Source organism: Sinocyclocheilus anshuiensis, unplaced genomic scaffold (genome assembly GCF_001515605.1).
Source record: "Sinocyclocheilus anshuiensis isolate Anshui unplaced genomic scaffold, SAMN03320099.WGS_v1.1 scaffold283, whole genome shotgun sequence".
Lineage (NCBI taxonomy): Eukaryota > Metazoa > Chordata > Actinopteri > Cypriniformes > Cyprinidae > Sinocyclocheilus > Sinocyclocheilus anshuiensis.
The window spans coordinates 2,759,116-2,777,479 of record NW_015549605.1 but is presented as its reverse complement, the minus strand read 5'-3'; the positions used below and the strand labels follow the sequence as shown (position 1 = coordinate 2,777,479).

Sequence of the window (18,364 nt, the reverse complement as noted above, 5' to 3'; positions counted from 1 at the left end):
AGCCTAGCGGTTAGCGCATTTGTTCTAAGCGTTTACACTTTTGTATGATCTGTTGCTTTCCACACATTGTAATAGAGAATGTCCATGTCTTTCCACAGCAGCACCTGCAAGAGTTTTATAAGAAACAACAGGAGCAACTCCATCTACAGCTTTTGCAGCAACAGCACCCAGGAAAACAAGTGAAAGAGGTACGATAAACACACCAAAATACACATGTAAGAGGCAAAGTGATGGTTTTCCTTGCGTTCGCCAACCACAAGCGACTTGTAAATCAGTCTGTGCTGTCATTACGCTCTTTTACCACAGAGGAAAATTCTTCTGAATGCTACCAAACGATGTAGAGAGCTAAAATTAGGCAGACAACATTGTCAGGTGTCTCAACTCCGTCCTTCGCGGCAATTCAGAGTTACACTGACGCTAAAATGCCCGCTTTAGCGTACCGCGCAGGGTCCGTTCGCTAATGAACCACCGCGGTGAGTTTGGGCTGATGAGCAGAAAAGTTCGACTGCAGCGAGCTCATAAATCAAACTGACAGTCAGACCGTGGATCCATCTGACAGACAGACAGAAGGAGACTGAGGATTCCTGACACGCAGGAGCAGGCATCAAAAAGCGAAGCGCGCCAAGGAGGGGGGCGGCAACCCAAACAAAACGTGCGGAAGCAGTTAAATTGATCAGCTAGGTATCGTGGACGGGAAATGTCCCCCGCCCCCAGCAGTTTCTTCAACTAGCACCTTCTACCATTGTCTCTCTTCAAGCAAGCCATTATGCAGGGCCTACAGAAAGCAGGACTGACCTCCCGAAGGTTTTGTTTCTGTTTGGATTTGCGAATAGATTTTTTTTCAGGCCCCTGCCATCAAATATGGAATAGAAATTGCTCCCTTATTTCTCACGAGACTGTGGGGCCAATCCGCACGGCTCACTCCATTATGCAGTCTGTTTTCCAGTGAGCGCATCACAAGTTTTGCCTCTCATTCTCTTGCTCTCTCATCCCTAAACTAAAGGAATGAGGTCTTCCTCACCGTTCTTGACTGAAGGTCTTCCTCTGGAGTCTGCTCAGTCCTACCGCTAGTGTAATTCCAAGCAAAAATTGGAAGTTTAACTTTCCTCCTGTAATGGGGGTCTTTGCTTTCTTGTCACTGAGTAGGTTGTAATGTATTCTGACAGGAGAAGAGGAAAGGGAAAGCAGATGGGAGAGAAAGAGAGCTCAAGCTAACAGGGTCTCAGCAGAAACTAGCTCTCAGTTTGCTAATGGACCTCTGGAGACTTTGTCCACAGAAGCAAACTTCAGTCATTTTTAAGCCAGACCTCCTAAAAAACAGCTAATAAATTGATTCTGTACGACATGGAAATGCAACTACTACACCACTTTACATTTCCGAACAGCCAAGACTAAAGAACGGTGTCTTGTCGTTTCATCACATACGAAATTATACAAACACTGAGCCTCATTCACTAACAGAATGAATTTGCATATATGACAATTTACATAAAAATGGTATTACAATCTAGTATGACATAAAATTATGTCTTGGGCCTGATTTATGAAATATGAGAAGAATACATTTTTGTGTAAAAGTGTAAACTGTTTACAACGATTTATGTAGTAATGGTTTTACAAACAATTTAACACACAAATTTCATCTGCTGTTTCATGAATGAGGCCCAAATGTTTGCTCTTTAGTGATTTGGACTAGCTAATTGTTGTTTAATTTAACTTAGTTCAGTAATTATTTTGTAACGTTAATGTGTATCTATTTTACAAGTTTATGTCCATATTGTATGTGACGGTTTATGCAAAATGTTCATAGCTGATGTTTCATGAAAGATCCAATGTACGAAAATATTTACTGTAAATACTATGATTTTCAGTTTGATTTCACTTAATTAAATGCTTTGTTTGAAGTTTTTTTTTTTTTTGTCATGTGTAACGTTTTACACAAAAAATGTTTTATATGGGTGTTTTGTTCACTTGTGATTTTGCTAATCCTTTTTGTTCGCAGGTAAACATCAACGTTTACCTGATTTTACAGATTTATTTTTATCTATGGAAAGATTTCAAGCACAGTTGCTGTGCTTTGATCACTGAAGTGCTGCATTTTTGTTCTGTGGTTTCCGTCACCGCTGCTGCTGTTGTTGTTGTTTTTGTTGTTGTCTTCGCCAGCTTATGCAAGAGGCTCCACTGGCAGTAAACAGGGCTCGGGAGGGGATGGGGGGGTGGGTGCTGTAAATCTCGCTCAGCTTCTCTCCCTCCGTCACCCCCTCCCTGTGGCCCCATAAGCTGTAATGGACCATTACAAATGCAAGACAGTTAACTATCAATGGCGGAAGGAGGGGGCTCCACACACCCTCCCACCCGCATCTCACACACAGATTTCAGTCCACGCAAACAGGCGAAGAGAACGAGACGACTAGGTTTCACTTGGGTCACATGTATAACCAAACACACTTTCTCGTCCATGTGTGTGATTAGTGTGTGTATGCTCACTCGCTCTCTCTCTCTCTCTCTCTCTCTCTCACTATAGCAACAGCAGCAGCAGCAGCAGCAGCAGCAGTTGGCAGCACAGCAGCTGGTCTTTCAGCAGCAGCTCTTGCAAATGCAGCAACTGCAGCAGCAGCAGCACCTGCTCAACATGCAGAGGCAGGGCCTCCTCTCTCTGCCCCCCGGCCCAGGACAGCCCACCCTCCCCGGACAGACTCTGCCGCCAGGTAAAGTCCTCACGTGATCATCTGAGAGCGTGCGTGTGTGGCTGCGTCCTCTTTTAAACCTCCCTTTTTGGTTTCCTGCTGCATTTTCCTTGCCATTTCAGTTTTTTTTCCGCTAGTTCTCTTTCTCTCTTGCCTGTGTCTGTGTGCTTGTTGTTTTCCTCTCTCCCCCTCTCTCTCTCTCACTCTCTCTCTCTCCCTCCCCTCCTTGCCTGTTGTTGTTGTTTACGAACTCGCAGTGCGAGCTCAGAGCTCTGAGGAAGACGAGCTGTTGCCATTTGCTTTTTTCCTGGAACAAACACCTGGTGCTACTGTGTTTATCGAAATGGCGCTGGATGACAATAGTTTGAAAATGGCTCTTAATTGGAGTATAGCCGGGGCGACATGAAGCGGAATAATCATTTTATCATCCAAGGGATTATATGATGATTTGATTCTGCACACAGAGGCTTGTTTATGAATGCATAATCATGTGCAGATGAGTTCCTGGTTGCTTTGCACTTTCGGATACCACGGAAACGAAGCGAGGGATGAGCGTCCAGGTCGATCTCGTGCCGGTTTATCTCCAGATGCTGAAGTGTGATGCTCAAGTTTCGCAGCAGAGCAGAACAGGTTTACCTACCTTGTTAGAAAAGGGCAGATGGGAGCTCATGATGAGAGTTTCGTGAATGATTGTGTCTGTAAACCTGTTTGTGACTCTCTTCCAGCTGGTCTGAGCCCTGCCGAACTCCAGCAACTTTGGAAAGACGTCACCAGTAGCCATGCCATGGAGGACAATGGGCTAAAACATAGCGGCCTGGACTTGAGCACCACCAACAACTTGTCCACTACCTCCACCAGCAACCCCAAAGCTTCTCCGCCCATCACCCATCACTGCATCTCCAACGGCCAGTCCCCGGCCCTCAACAACCGGAGAGAGAGGTACTCTAACATGCACACATGCATGCCAAAGCTAATCGGAGGGGCACTGGTTTATCCTTCCGCTTACCTGATCACCATTGGCTCCTTGAGATCCAGCTGGATTAGCTATGTTAAAGTCACTTTGGATAAAAGCTTCTTCTCTTTTTCACTCGACACAAACTCCAAATCCCTTTTCAGACATACGTGATCACAAACCTCCCGATAAAGGGTCTTGTGTGCACATGAACACAAAGGCATGTTAACAAACACAAACCAAACAGCCGTTTAAACTATTTTTCATGTGCGACATGAAAAACGGAAAGAACAGTTGATGTGTTTGTCCCCATTTGCAAAAGGAAAATGCTCATTCCTGCAGGGAGAGGGCTGTGTGTTTTTGTTTGTTTGCTCATCAATAGTTTATTAATGTCTGGATAACAGTTGAAATGAGACGAAACCTCCCACGAGACAGCGCGCTATTGTACGCAGTGCCTTCTGGTATATCAAACGCATGGAGGTGCAACTTTCAGTGGCAGGAACACACAGCTCACCTCAATGTACATTAAGTATTTAATACCTAGCTTTTCTTTTGAAATTGCTTTGCTGGCGCGGCTTGTCATGTAAATAGAATACACTATGCCGGTGTGGCATTTCCTGATCGTTTATACACGCGACAGCCCATTTATACGCTCCGCAGCTGCTGTAAGACATAGATTCGCATATTTCTCCATGTATTATTCAGTCTGTAGCGGCCATATGTTAGTACATAGCAACAGCCGCTGACTTCACTGGGGGTGGATGTGTTGTGTAATTGGTTTCAAGTACGTAGCGTCTTCACAGAAAGCCCTTTCTTGAGAGAGATATCTTTAGAGGCAGAGAAGAAAAAGGAAAAAACCGAGAGAGAGAGCGAGACAGGGAAATAATTTAAGAAATAGGTAAGACTCTTTTCTCGTGTGTTGGCGGAGTCTCTCGGGTCCACGGTCGTTCGTAATCACGGAGTGTGTTGTGTTGTCAAAGCCAGCTGCTTTCTAAGATGTGCTTGATCGATAACGGCAAGGTAAAACAGCCGGTGAGGTTTGTGTGTGTGAGCGTGTGCCGCACACAAACACACGCCGTGCTGGTCTGCTTAGCCTCACTTTCGCACATTAGCCCCTCAGCACCATTAGAACTGGCGGTTGTAACTTACCGCAATGTCTTTTCACAACAGGTTGTGTCCTTAAAAACGCCTGTTCCACCGCAAATGAATCTCCTGGTGAAAATTAAAGCGCAGGGGCCGGTTTTCTGCTGTTTACACAAGTTGTCCGTAATGGCTTTACAAGGTGAAAGTCTGTGGAAAAAATGTTGACGGGTGATTTTACTTGGCCAGGCCATTTGTTTTTTAACACACTCGTGTCTCCTCAGTAATACTCTGGATCAATAATCACAAGGTGGCGTGATGTCGAGGGGAGAGCATGTGTGTTTTTTCAGCTTTTCTGAGCATCAAGTCCACCAAATTGAGCCGGTTTGACCCAACTTTTGGTCATAGTATCCTGACAGGTACCACCACCATGTTTTCCACCACATTTTTAATGCTCGTTATTTCTCTTTCAGTTCGCTGCATGAAGAGACCGGAGCATCACACTCCCTCTATGGTCATGGAGTGTGCAAGTGGCCAGGATGTGAAAGTATTTGTGACGACTTTGGACAGTTTTTGAAGTAAGTGATCATCAAGAGATCATAAGTGCTTAAAAAATTTCAGTTGGCCTAAAGCAGTAATTTATCTGTTTTCCCTTTATGTCTCTATTTTAATGCTTATTAGATGCTTAGTTGTTACGTTTTCAATTTAAAAAGTTTTCATACCTCAGTTCTCGCACTTAGCTGTAAATCCACAAAACGGATGGTGAATCAGATTTCTCAAAGGCACCTGTCAGCCCATCATAGGTGGTGCTCAGAAATGACCGTGCATCTCCACGGCTACGTGAGTGGATGATGGGCTGGTGTTGAGCGGCAGAAGCTAATGGCAACCCACATAGCCATGCGGTGTTGTCATGGCGCAACTAACGGAGTGAAATGAACTCTTCATGCTCCATCAACAATTTAGTTAATTAGCTCATTTGTAATTGGTCGGCTTTGTTGCCGCGACGCAAGAGGGGGGACATCAAAGGAGAAGGTGTTTGCAGTGCTGGAGATTGCAGGTTATCACGTTGCCATTCCGAGGAAAGAGCCTCACCATCAAAGAATGGAGAAAAGGGTTCATTTGAATATTCTAATTAGATCCGTAATTAACTGTGAAATAATAATCTGGTGCGTTTGGTGGGTGTAATTGTCCACGTCAATTCTTGTAAACGGCTTTTGAGAGTGGCGACGTCGTTCTATTCTTTTATAAACCAGCTAGACACAGTCTAAAGAGTCCACTCCAAACAAGTCAAGAATTTAGCGCCTTTGAGTGTGTTACCATTTAACTAGTTGGTCATGACTGTCAACCAAAAGACTGCATGTACCTCAAAGTACAGGGTTAATTATCCCCGTCTAGCCCATTGACGTTCATTTATTGTGGCACAGCATACATCAGAGGTCATGTGATCATTTCCCGCCAAATTCAGCTGGTATGCAAATCAATGGTTGAAGAGAACTAAATAAAAACGCTCGTTGTCTGACAGCCTGTGCAGTAGGATGCCATTACAGCAATCATCCTCCAAATCTTCGTAGAAATGGGGGCAAGACACCCAGAGTCGGAGACGCCCGTACTGTAACTCGTACATGAAAACGCTCCCACAAAAGGCAGCGTGATCTGAGATGGCGGGTGGCGCTGTGCCTTGGAGGAGCGATTGTCGGTGTCAGAAAGAAGCTTTTAATGTCGTTCGGAGATGCCAGTCACTGCTGCGTATCATCCAGGTACACACGCTTAAAATGGTTTACATAAAATAGGTGTCAGATTCAAATGGCACCTTTGATGGGGAAGCAGGGGGCGGAGGGATTCACCCAACCTGCGCGGGCTTGTAGCTTGCGGAGAAGAAACCAGCCACGGTTTTGTAATCTTTATTGTGTTGCTGAGAAAGTTGTCAAGATCAGCATTTAAGCGCAGCTTTGCGCTCTTTCATGCGCGGTGCACCAGTAGAGGGGTAGGCAAGAGGTGCCTGGCACGTTTATATTAGCTCTGAAGTTCAAATAGACGTGCGTGAATGTGCGTGCAAGCACGTGGGTAAGCCTCGAGACGTGTGTATTAATGCAACTTATTTGGGGGTTATGTGCTGCTAAAGGAGGGGGCTAATGAATTCATAGCGTTCTAATGTTGTTCTGCCACGCAGGCGATTTTGTTATTGTTTAAGCTCCAGATTGCTGCCCTAGTTCTCTTATTGATTTCCTCTCACATGTTTGAGAAGAGTCAGGATGAGTTGGAAGAGAAAAATACAGACATACCCGCTGGCCTGTAATAAAGATTGACGTACTGTCAACGCAGGCTTGCCATTTGCTGTAGCATCTTTCCCATGTGGACGCAATATGAGATTGTGTATCTCAATAAACAAACTCTTCCCCGTTCTAATGCAGGGAAATTAATCGTTCTTTTCACCTATTTAACATTTAATACTGGTGAAGCGACCTGCCGAGCTTCCGCCACTTAGAGTGCTACGTCTTAAACTGGGCGCTAATGAAAGCCAACAGGAAGTCCCAGGTTAGATTAATCAAACCCATGTACAGTTGAAGGTCATGAGTCCTTTAGAAATTGCGAGTCATTTGAGAATTAGCGAAATTATTTGATTGGTCCATGTTGGCTGGAAAGGCCTAAGTAATTCCTACTTTAACTCAGATGATTTCATTCTGTCTGTGGTTTTCGATGCACTTCTCAGTCCATTGCGTACCTGTCTGTCTGTTTCTTAGACCATCAGAGCCCTCATTCCCCATCTCAAAACAAAAATCAATATGCCTATAAAGTGACCCATAAATTACAGGCGGCTCCAGAGATGTTTGCTCAGCTGGCGGCCCCGTCTCATTCTCCTCTCACCTCTCTGTTTGAACTAAACCCAGCGCCACAGGCTCATTAAGAGATATTGGTGACTGCATCTAACCCCCCTCTAGCCCCCTGCTTTTATCAATGCATAGTCAAACACCTACTGTCTGAATATTTCATTGCCATGCAGTAATCTGGATGTAATCACCAGCACTAACTAGCTCTCGCTAACGTTAGCACTCGCTTAAAACGCTGTTGTGCTGTATTTCATTCTGCTGGCTATTAAAAAAGGTAATTGCGACATCATTTCTCAGAATTGCTGCTTACTATCTCATAATTGTGACTTTAAAGCTTACACTATTGGTACTGAATTTATAACAATTTATTTCTTATAATAATTGTAACACAATTTATTTTTTCTATTAATTGTGACTATATCTTACAATTGTTACTTTATATTTTCCCATTTTCTTATTTTTTTCCTCTAAATTTTTGACTGTGTCTAACAGTTGGGACTATTTTAGTAATTCCTTTATTTTTACACATAATTGCAACGTATCTTTCAATTGTGACTTGGTGTTTCACAACTGCGACTTTGTATCTCACAGTTGCGACTTCATGTCTCAGACTTGTGGCATTCTCATATCTGTGCTTATATATCTCAAAATTATGACTATTTTTGATAATTGTGACTCTTTATCTTCAAAAATGCATAAAGAACCTAGTATTTTACACTTTCTGACAATTGCATTTATTGTATTTACTCTTGGAGAAGGGAACGTGCTTCCATTAGAAAAGAAAACCTCACGTTCCTAAAAGAAACAAGGAAACGAGATTAAGATCTAGATGGCCGCTAATGAGAAACGGGGCATGCGAGATTAGATGTGTTATTTAGCGAGCTACCTGTCGGTACGGCGGAACTAGCCAGTCATGGCTTTTGAAGCAACTGTAATTTATGACATCCACCATACATCAAGTGCGTAAGATAGCATTATGAGCATTGAAATGAAAAGGGTATTTGCAGCATTAGTTCCCTGCGAGGGACCTGATTACATGATTAATGAAATGCTCCTTTGCATGCGCATTCTGAAACAGCAATTAGGCATGGGGCCGGAGAAAGGCACCGACTCTCCAGTCATCCTTTTTTTTTTCTTTTTTTTTTTTCATGTTCAAAGCTATCTCACTCTTGATTTATAATGGAGAATATCTGAGCATTAGACCTGAAACGGTTACAATAGCAAAAGCGGGCGTGATGGAATGAAATAATTTTAAATGGGCACGGGCGTAATTGAAAGGTAGCGGCGGCCATTGTGTTCTCAAATGTCCTCTGCTTTGATTGGCGTGTTTGAGGAAGATTATGAATACGTTGTTATTTTGCGTTTTGCACATAAACAATAGCTTGCGCTATGAATAGAGAATGAATAGAGAAAATGCTTAGTAGTGTTAAATCTAGCTCGGTGTGGATGGGTGGGTGTTTGCGTGCGAGTGTATGTGCGCAATTTAAGCTAACACTAATGCACTGGAGGCTGTACTGTAAATGATCATTGAAGGGTCTGCAAGCTAACCTATAATTACAGGAAAGAGAGTGGCAGCATTGGCATTTCACAAGCATGTCTTCTAAAAGAGCGCTTTGTGGGTTTGTCACCAATGATAATTTAGATAGAGGCTCATTACCGAACATCACAACACTTTTAAAAACCTTTTCGCCTCCGTGCGTTCGCCGGGAATAAAGGTCTATTTTAATGGCGGGCTTCTTTTGTGTCTTGCAGACAAAATCCAATCAAGGAAAACCGCCATTGACTGCTCCTGCAGTCTGAAGTGGGGTTTTTTTCTGCGTAATATTCTAATGAAAGGATGAGTAGATACATTTAATATGTCGACGGAATAATGCACTCTTCGTAGGAGGCACTTTTTAAACGTTACTCGAGTTAAATTGCATTTATTGTATTTATTTCTTGATAAATGTAGAAGACAAAACCTCTGCGCGAGGCCTTTTGTACGCCAACATCCCTCATAAGCCGTTGTGTTCTGAGCGCTGCCTCTCATTCGCATGACAGTCATGCTATTGTGATGTTAAACACCGGCTTTCAGCGAGCGCGGGACACACTTGTTAGATGACGGCAGTTTGTTAAAAGCTAATGGGATGGACGTCCTGTAATCCAGAAATCATAATCATCAACAACAGTGGTAGTTGATCAACAGCAACCGTCTATTATTAGTTGAGCCTGTGTATGTGTGAATGAGGGGTTGGTTTCTCATCCGTTTCTCCTGTTCGCCTACAGGCACCTTAACAATGAACACGCTCTGGACGACAGGAGTACCGCCCAGTGCCGAGTACAGATGCAGGTGGTACAACAGCTAGAGATACAGGTACAGTAGACACATGAATATAAGCATATACACGTTTACAGAAACAGTTCACCTAATAATGACACGTCTGGCATCATTTACACACCCTCATGTCATTCAAACCTGTATGACTGACATTCCTCTGTGGAACACAAAAGCATGCGTCTTGAAAAATGTATTAGTGTTTTGGTGTCCATACAATGAAAGTCAATTTGGTTTAGTGTTGGTTTGTTTCATACAGGTTTAGAATAATATGAAGGTGAGTAAATGACAGAATTCTCTTTTTTGGGTGAACTATTACTTTAAAGACAACATGAAATGGCATTCACAATGCATGTGTGATTTGTAAGCTGATTTCTCTACAAATTGAAAATATTGCTGCATTATCAAAACATTAAACCAACCTGACTCCGCTTAGCTTTACCTAGTTTGTGTACTAACGTATACTTCAAACTTTACATTGTATATGTCATTTGGATAAAAACCTCTGATAAATGAATTAATGGAAGCATTGGCAGGTTGCGAGCGGGACTGTCTGCTAACTGCTTATCCAGTGGCAGACAGTGGAAGTGTTCAGGAAACGTGTTCGAAAACAATCATTATTTATATATTAGTCCTTAATTTAGAGCAAGACTGGATTTTATGCATCAGGCTTTGATGGAATTGTGAAAAGTGGGTGTTCAGTACCATGTTTTGCTTGATTTTGATTTCATGTTGTCTTTAACACACACTTGTTCAACTTTAACTGCTTTTTTGCAGCATAACACCAAACATTTTGTTAATTAGCTTGTTGCCATAAAAAACTTGAAGTGCATAAAGTGAAAAAATGCACAAGGGAGACCTTGAGCAAATCCATCCCAACAAAGGTGAAAGCCATCACAGGCCTTTATAATTGAATCATGGTTTGTGCTTATTTTCTATCCCTTCCGATTAATATGCGTGCATCTGGGCTGGACTGTGTTAATTAAATACACTTTGCACCTGAAGGAACCTCTAAAGAGAGCCACTATTTTCAGTAGCTGGAGCGTGACCTTATTAAGGTGTCACGCTGGCGAGATAATGAGAGCAGTGATTGAGGGATGCTATTACTCAGCGCTGCGGCCATCTCTCCTGCCAGTTAACGCTCTGTCCTTTGCCTCACACCTTCCGGTGCATCATGGGATGCGGTGCACGGGGTTAAAATCCATCTTTCTTCTGTTAATTTCAAATAAATAACCAGTTTCGCTTGCAGAATAATTGCGGCCTGTGCTTATTTTTTTATGTAAATCTAGCTGTTCCCTTGCGTTTTTGCACACAAAGAGCCACCTCGCCTTTGTAGTGCGGATTGCTTTCTGACCGTGGCTCCTCTAAGCCTTCGTGATGCCCATCTGAATGCAAGCCAAGCGTTCCCCTCAACCTTTAAAGGTTTTTACGCTCGGCAAAACCCTCCCTATTTATTTGTTGGGCCCTTGAAACAGAACAATGAATAATTCTTGTTTATATGTAAAATAACAGACGGACATCACGATTTCTCCCTTGACTTGTTCTCTTGTTTGCTGATACCACAAAGCCGGCGTGCTTACACTGTGACCAATTACAGTAGAGCTGCTGTTTTCTGTCCTTCTGGGCTTTTTTTCCGCTCTTTTTGGCGTTTTTTTGTCCTCCGTCAGTAGTAATGAGGCCCGGTTCAGAGCTCGAATGCCGGCTCACCGGCGGAGTTCAAGGCGGTGCGCCGTGCGGGCCGGTCCCTGTCACTCTCTGTGAGTTAGATTGATGATAACAGATTGCCGGGGCACTAACTGGACCTCGGAGGAGGCAGGGAGGCGGGACCGACTGGCACTCTGTTTGCGGGACCCCTTCACCTCTCTGCAGCTGCTAGATCCAGTCCAGCCCTAACAGTGTCCACAGGACTTTGAGTCGCCGACCAGGACTCTCTAATTTATGGCCTGAGTAGCTTGTTACTGTCAGAGCTTTGCTGACCTAAATTCTGCTATTGACAAAAAGATGAAGTGCTATTTGTTTTCCGTGACCTCCGAGCACCACCTTCAGCTCTCCATCACCGCACCACGAGGAATGGTTCTCTTATCTTTGCTTTAATCTACCTCTCTCTCGCTCTCAGTGGTTCTCAACTGATTTTGCTTCAGAACCCAAGGACATCAAGCGTCCAACACTGTACAAAGCTGCTTCTTATCTAAAAGTAACAAAGATGTCCTAAAAATCACACATAAAAGGGAATCACTTTGCAGTAAGTTTATATACCTGAATTTTACAGCATTTATTCATTTTGGATAATGTACATTTTCACACATACTAATCTATTTTAAACTTTAAGAAGAATTAATATTCACCTGAATTAATACATGCTGTAAAGAAATACAGTTTGTTGTTATAGTTCATGATGCCTAATGCATTTTAACAAGGATCTATATGGAAACATTTATTAATACTGTTTATTAATATTGCCAAGGCCTATATAGGCCACAATTTTGTCACATGACAAAATTCTAACTTTTGTTTAAATGTATAAAACAGACAAATGTTGCATATTGCCAACTGACAGGTGAACTTGCTCTGAAATAGTTGTTTGAGAAGATGTGATGTGGTCAAGATACATGATGTGTTTCCTCTCCAAAAGTTGATAAGCCTGTTTATTGTTCTATCCTAACTATACTCAAGTGTATGGCTAATTGCATTTTTTATTTGCATTTAGCATTGTTGTTTTGCAGCTGTCCATGACCCCACTAGAAAAGACCTCTGGCTGGTTTTGTGTCACGATCCGCCGGTTGAGAACGACTGCTTTATGTCTGTGTCTTTGAGGCAAGCTTAAGGAAGCCGGTCTGGGCCGTATGCAGGATTTATTACAAGCAGACAAGCTTGATAACAAGATGTATTACTGTGGTAGTCTGGGGAAAATCACTCATTTCTAAAACCGGTCTGTTTTCTTTTTTCTCTCTCTCCCTCCCTCTTTCTGCTAACAGCTTTCTAAAGAACGTGAGCGTCTTCAGGCGATGATGGCACACTTGCACATGAGGCCCTCAGAGCCCAAACCATCACCAAAACCGGTGAGTGCATATTGGTACGCGTACAGTAAACAGGACTCGGATGGTAAATGAGCTCTCTAAACACGGCTGGAGGATGAGAGGAGAATGGGATTTGTAATGCCTGCTTTCTTGGGACCCTATCAGGACCGAGAGAGCATTAAATCATACACCCAATCTCAGCCAAAAACTCAGAGCCATTACACTTTGATGGCTTTAGCACAGCAAACAACCTGTTGGCCGGTAAAAGCTGTTTAGCACCGCGACCACAGGCGCACTTAAAGTAGGGGGAAGACGTTTCGTTTCAGAAAACAAACAGTGCGGATTGCTTTCTGACCGTGGCTCCTCTAAGCATTTGTGATGCCCATCTGAATGCAAGCCAAGCGTTCCCCTCAACCTTTAAAGGTTTTTACGCTCGGCAAAACCCTCCCTATTTATTTGTTGGGCTCTTGAAACAGAACAATGAATAATTCTTGTTTATATGTAAAATAACAGACAGACATTGTGATTTCTCCCTTGACTTGTTCTCTTGTTCGCTGATACCACAAAGTCGGCATGCTTACACTGTGAGCAATTACAGCAGAGCTGCTGTTTTCTGTCCTTCTGGGCTTTTTTTCCGCTCTTTTTGGCGTTTTTTTGTCCTCCGTCAGTAGTAATGAGGCCCGGTTCAGAGCTCGAATGCCGGCTCACCGGCGGAGTTCAAGGCGGTGCGCCGTGCGGGCCGGTCCCTGTCACTCTCTGTGAGTTAGATTGATGATAACAGATTGCCGGGGCACTAACTGGACCTCGGAGGAGGCAGGGAGGCGGGACCGACTGGCACTCTGTTTGCGGGACCCCTTCACCTCTCTGCAGCTGCTAGATCCAGTCCAGCCCTAACAGTGTCCACAGGACTTTGAGTCGCCGACCAGGACTCTCTAATTTATGGCCTGAGTAGCTTGTTACTGTCAGAGCTTTGCTGACCTAAATTCTGCTATTGACAAAAAGATGAAGTGCTATTTGTTTTCCGTGACCTCCGAGCACCACCTTCAGCTCTCCATCACCGCACCACGAGGAATGGTTCTCTTATCTTTGCTTTAATCTGCCTCTCTCTCGCTCTCAGTGGTTCTCAACTGATTTTGCTTCAGAACCCAAGGACATCAAGCGTCCAACACTGTACAAAGCTGCTTCTTATCTAAAAGTAACAAAGATGTCCTAAAAATCACACATAAAAGGGAATCACTTTGCAGTAAGTTTATATACCTGAATTTTACAGCATTTATTCATTTTGGATAATGTACATTTTCACACATACTAATCTATTTTAAACTTTAAGAAGAATTAATATTCACCTGAATTAATACATGCTGTAAAGAAATACAGTTTGTTGTTATAGTTCATGATGCCTAATGCATTTTAACAAGGATCTATATGGAAACATTTATTAATACTGTTTATTAATATTGCCAAGGCCTATATAGGCCACAATTTTGTCACATGACAAAATTCTAACTTTTGTTTAAATGTATAAAACAGACAAATGTTGCATATTGCCAACTGACAGGTGAACTTGCTCTGAAATAGTTGTTTGAGAAGATGTGATGTGGTCAAGATACATGATGTGTTTCCTCTCCAAAAGTTGATAAGCCTGTTTATTGTTCTATCCTAACTATACTCAAGTGTATGGCTAATTGCATTTTTTATTTGCATTTAGCATTGTTGTTTTGCAGCTGTCCATGACCCCACTAGAAAAGACCTCTGGCTGGTTTTGTGTCACGATCCGCCGGTTGAGAACGACTGCTTTATGTCTGTGTCTTTGAGGCAAGCTTAAGGAAGCCGGTCTGGGCCGTATGCAGGATTTATTACAAGCAGACAAGCTTGATAACAAGATGTATTACTGTGGTAGTCTGGGGAAAATCACTCATTTCTAAAACCGGTCTGTTTTCTTTTTTCTCTCTCTCCCTCCCTCTTTCTGCTAACAGCTTTCTAAAGAACGTGAGCGTCTTCAGGCGATGATGGCACACTTGCACATGAGGCCCTCAGAGCCCAAACCATCACCAAAACCGGTGAGTGCATATTGGTACGCGTACAGTAAACAGGACTCAGGATGGTAAATGTGCTCTCTAAACACGGCTGGAGGATGAGAGGAGAATGGGATTTGTAATGCCTGCTTTCTTGGGACCCTATCAGGACCGAGAGAGCATTAAATCATACACCCAATCTCAGCCAAAAACTCAGAGCCATTACACTTTGATGGCTTTAGCACAGCAAACAACCTGTTGGCCGGTAAAAGCTGTTTAGCACCGCGACCACAGGCGCACTTAAAGTAGGGGGAAGACGTTTCGTTTCAGAAAACAAACAGTTTGAAATGATAGATGGAAACTGCGAGAAGATTATCTGTAAAGAAATAACCCGTAATCTGTAAACATTCAGAGATATAGCTGTGTATTTGGAGAAAAATGGAGCAATATATGAAAACGGCCCATCTGTCTGGATCCGATTTCACTCAAAGATGTCCTTTAACCATTAATCAAAAGCAAAATACAAAGAAACGTTGTGTTGTGCTGGAAATTAAAGTGTTTACAAAAGAGAGTAGGCTGTGATAAATTTTATTTATTGGAATTATTTATTAGCTATTCAATATTTTGCAGGGGAAAACATTGTTAGCGTGTTGCCGCCGCTTAGCAAGTAGCTAATTTCACCAGCATAATTTTTTCTCATCACCTCCCACCGTATAAAGCAGATAATCACAAGACAGAATAATTATCTTGTAAATCCATCAGGAATCGACTGCTCACCTCTGTCGATTTATTATTCAGGGTTTTTTTTCCCGTTTTCATCCTCAGAACTCCAGCAGCTCGGTGAAATCGACTCTAATAAAAAACGTTCAGCCTATAATCCACGACCGCATATGAATGAATAATATTAATGAAGTATTACATTACAAACCGCACATGAAAGGACTGCTAATTGCATTTGATGATGAGCAATTAATGGCGAGTTCTTAAATAATCAGCGAGGGTCTGCGATTTTTTTTCAGCTCATTCCTTTTTGTCTTAGTGCAAGTGTCGGGCTCACGCAAATGCTTTAATGTTTCGCAGGTACAAAAGAGAACACATGTATCCTCCCCACAAAAAAGGATGTTACAGATAATATGGCGTTACTTTCACGCCCTCGTGCACACAGGGCCGACAGAGAACCGTCCCACACATTTGATAAATATTAATAGTGCGAATTTATTAGCACGACAAAATGAGCACCGGCAAACCCTCAACAGCTATCAGTAGCCCAACACAAGGTGCTGGTACACTGTTATACGACCCCATTTAAACTCTGAATGGCACTTCATTAAATGTTACCTTTTGGCCATGCCATGGATGGCTGAAAATCAAAGTTACCAAGGCTGCTAGTCCTGAATAATGAGGGGCTCTTTTTTCCCAACCCCTTCCTTTCCTCTCAGCCAACCTTGAATATATATTCAGATGAGCAGCAGTAGTAAAGGGCTGATCCCTGTGTCTCATTCACTCCTGCTCAGTTAAGCTTTAATAAATTCCATTTTGCAAACACCAGATTGTATGCCTGCAAACATGTTACGCTTGTTGCCATAACCAGGTGAAGAGAGGGGAGGAAAATCTTGTCTTAACATTTTAAATATACATGCAGCACACTCTCTATCTGTTTCCCCGCTCGCTCACTACTGATAGGATTTATTGTGAAGTGCTTTTTTGCAGTGTTTGACAGTGTATCAAAACCTTTTTAGAGGAGTAGTGTGTAATTACGGGCTGATGTGGTGGTTTGGCCGCAATGAGAAAGATATTAAGAGAGACAATCCTCAAATCTGGTGCCGTGACCCGGCCCCTGACGAATTATACAATGTATTATATGCATCAAACTGCATTTTTGCAAGCACGGACAAAGATGGGAATTCAAATGGCAATAAATTTAGCACAAACACGTTATTTGTCTCTCATGTTTCAGAGTGTGGGGGGGGGGGCTTTGTAACAGTGACAATTAATCAAATTCAAAATGAAAGAATATCTGTTGTAGAAAATGTCAGCTTTTATTTTATTTCATTTTATTTTTTATAGTGTGCAACAACGAATTGTTCATAATAAGACCAGGAACACCTTTAGAAGTAATAGGGGTCAATTTTGATTTCTTATTGACTTTAAGACACAAGTATTTACTTAGCATGTAATGTAATGTCAACAACACAACTGCTTACCCTTTTGCTAAGATGTCCCTCTGGTAGACAACGCGTCTTTGTCATTAATTTCCTTTCAAGGTCTTAGTTCCAGTCATTAGCCAGGATACAACATTCCCCTAGAGGAGTCATTGATTTCTCGCGAAGTGGTATAGTGCATGCCACTCTCTGTGTTGGCATTATCTCATTATCGTTAAGTGGAGCTGTAATTGTCTATAGAGCAGCCGCCTGAGAATAGCCGGCTTGACATTTCATTGTATTTATCAACACGTGCCACAAACGATTGTTGATGTCCAACCGGCGGTCATTTTCTATTCTGACAGCACCGGAATTCTGCTTTCCAATTCGCAATTAAGGCAGTTTGGTTTGAATATGTAATGATGTCATTACCATTTGAAGGAGTTAACGGTGAGACTAAAGGTCAGGGTTTTCCACTCGGGTGAAGTTGGGACACAAAAAAAGCAGAGGATATGTGCATATTGATAAAAAAAACCTGACTCTTGTGTTTGGGTGGTAAGACAGGAAGAGAGCGAGATGGATAACTAGCGAGGCACCAGGTTATGGCAGGAAGCCAGGTGATGTTCTTCTCACCGCGTGTGTGTTTTGCATCCAGGGAGCTCTTATGGGATAGAGATGGGTCGGGATAACTCGCAGCCTGATCATTAGATAATCTTTAACAGCGTGCTCTAATTAGAATTCTTATGATACAATTTCATCCTGTAATTAGTGCAGATTGGCTGCTTCCTCCTTCGCTTATTAGGGGAAACACAGCTGTAGGAATGAGCCAGCACTCGTTTAAATCCCCCTCTCTCTCTCTCTTCTACAGCTGAATCTTGTCTCCAGCGTCACCATGTCAAAGAACCTCCCGTCTGTCTCGCCCCCCAACTTACCTCAGACGCCCACCACGCCCACCGCTCCAGTCACGCCCCTTTCCCAGATGCCCCAGGTGCCCAATGTCCTCAGTCCCGCCAATGTGCCCAGCATGGGCGCCATGCGCAGACGCCACACTGACAAATACTCCATGCCCTTGTCCTCAGGTTCGTAGATGCTTTTTTTGTTCGCTCTTCATGCAAATGGGGCTCAAATCAAATCATCAATATTCAATGCATTTTAATTACAGGCAAATATAAAATGATGCAATATTCAAGAAGGCGATGCATGTAAAAACATCTTGTTTGATGTTTATATTTACTGGTCTTCCGCAAGTGTTGGAGCAGCGGGGAAGGCATGAATTATTCAAACACATACAAAATATCGACGCAGGCTCTAATTTCACGAGCGTGTTAAT

General features: G+C 42.8%; 1 protein-coding gene across 6 annotated transcripts in view; it reads left to right on the top strand.

The window, feature by feature from the left end:
* The window catches only part of LOC107658869 (forkhead box protein P2), a 78,711-nt gene that overhangs the window by 43,587 nt on the left and 16,760 nt on the right, over nt 1-18,364 (top strand). For 4 of the 6 annotated variants that reach the window (XM_016447559.1, XM_016447556.1, XM_016447560.1 and 1 more), the window contains exons 4-10: nt 99-188; nt 2,525-2,708; nt 3,413-3,626; nt 5,193-5,297; nt 9,813-9,900; nt 12,837-12,920; nt 17,903-18,113. In XM_016447559.1, coding sequence (XP_016303045.1) covers nt 99-188; nt 2,525-2,708; nt 3,413-3,626; nt 5,193-5,297; nt 9,813-9,900; nt 12,837-12,920; nt 17,903-18,113 — 976 coding nt within the window. The remainder of the gene's footprint in view (nt 1-98; nt 189-2,524; nt 2,709-3,412; nt 3,627-5,192; nt 5,298-9,812; nt 9,901-12,836; nt 12,921-17,902; nt 18,114-18,364) is intronic. The other 2 variants (XM_016447561.1, XM_016447558.1) reach the window with 1 other exon arrangement.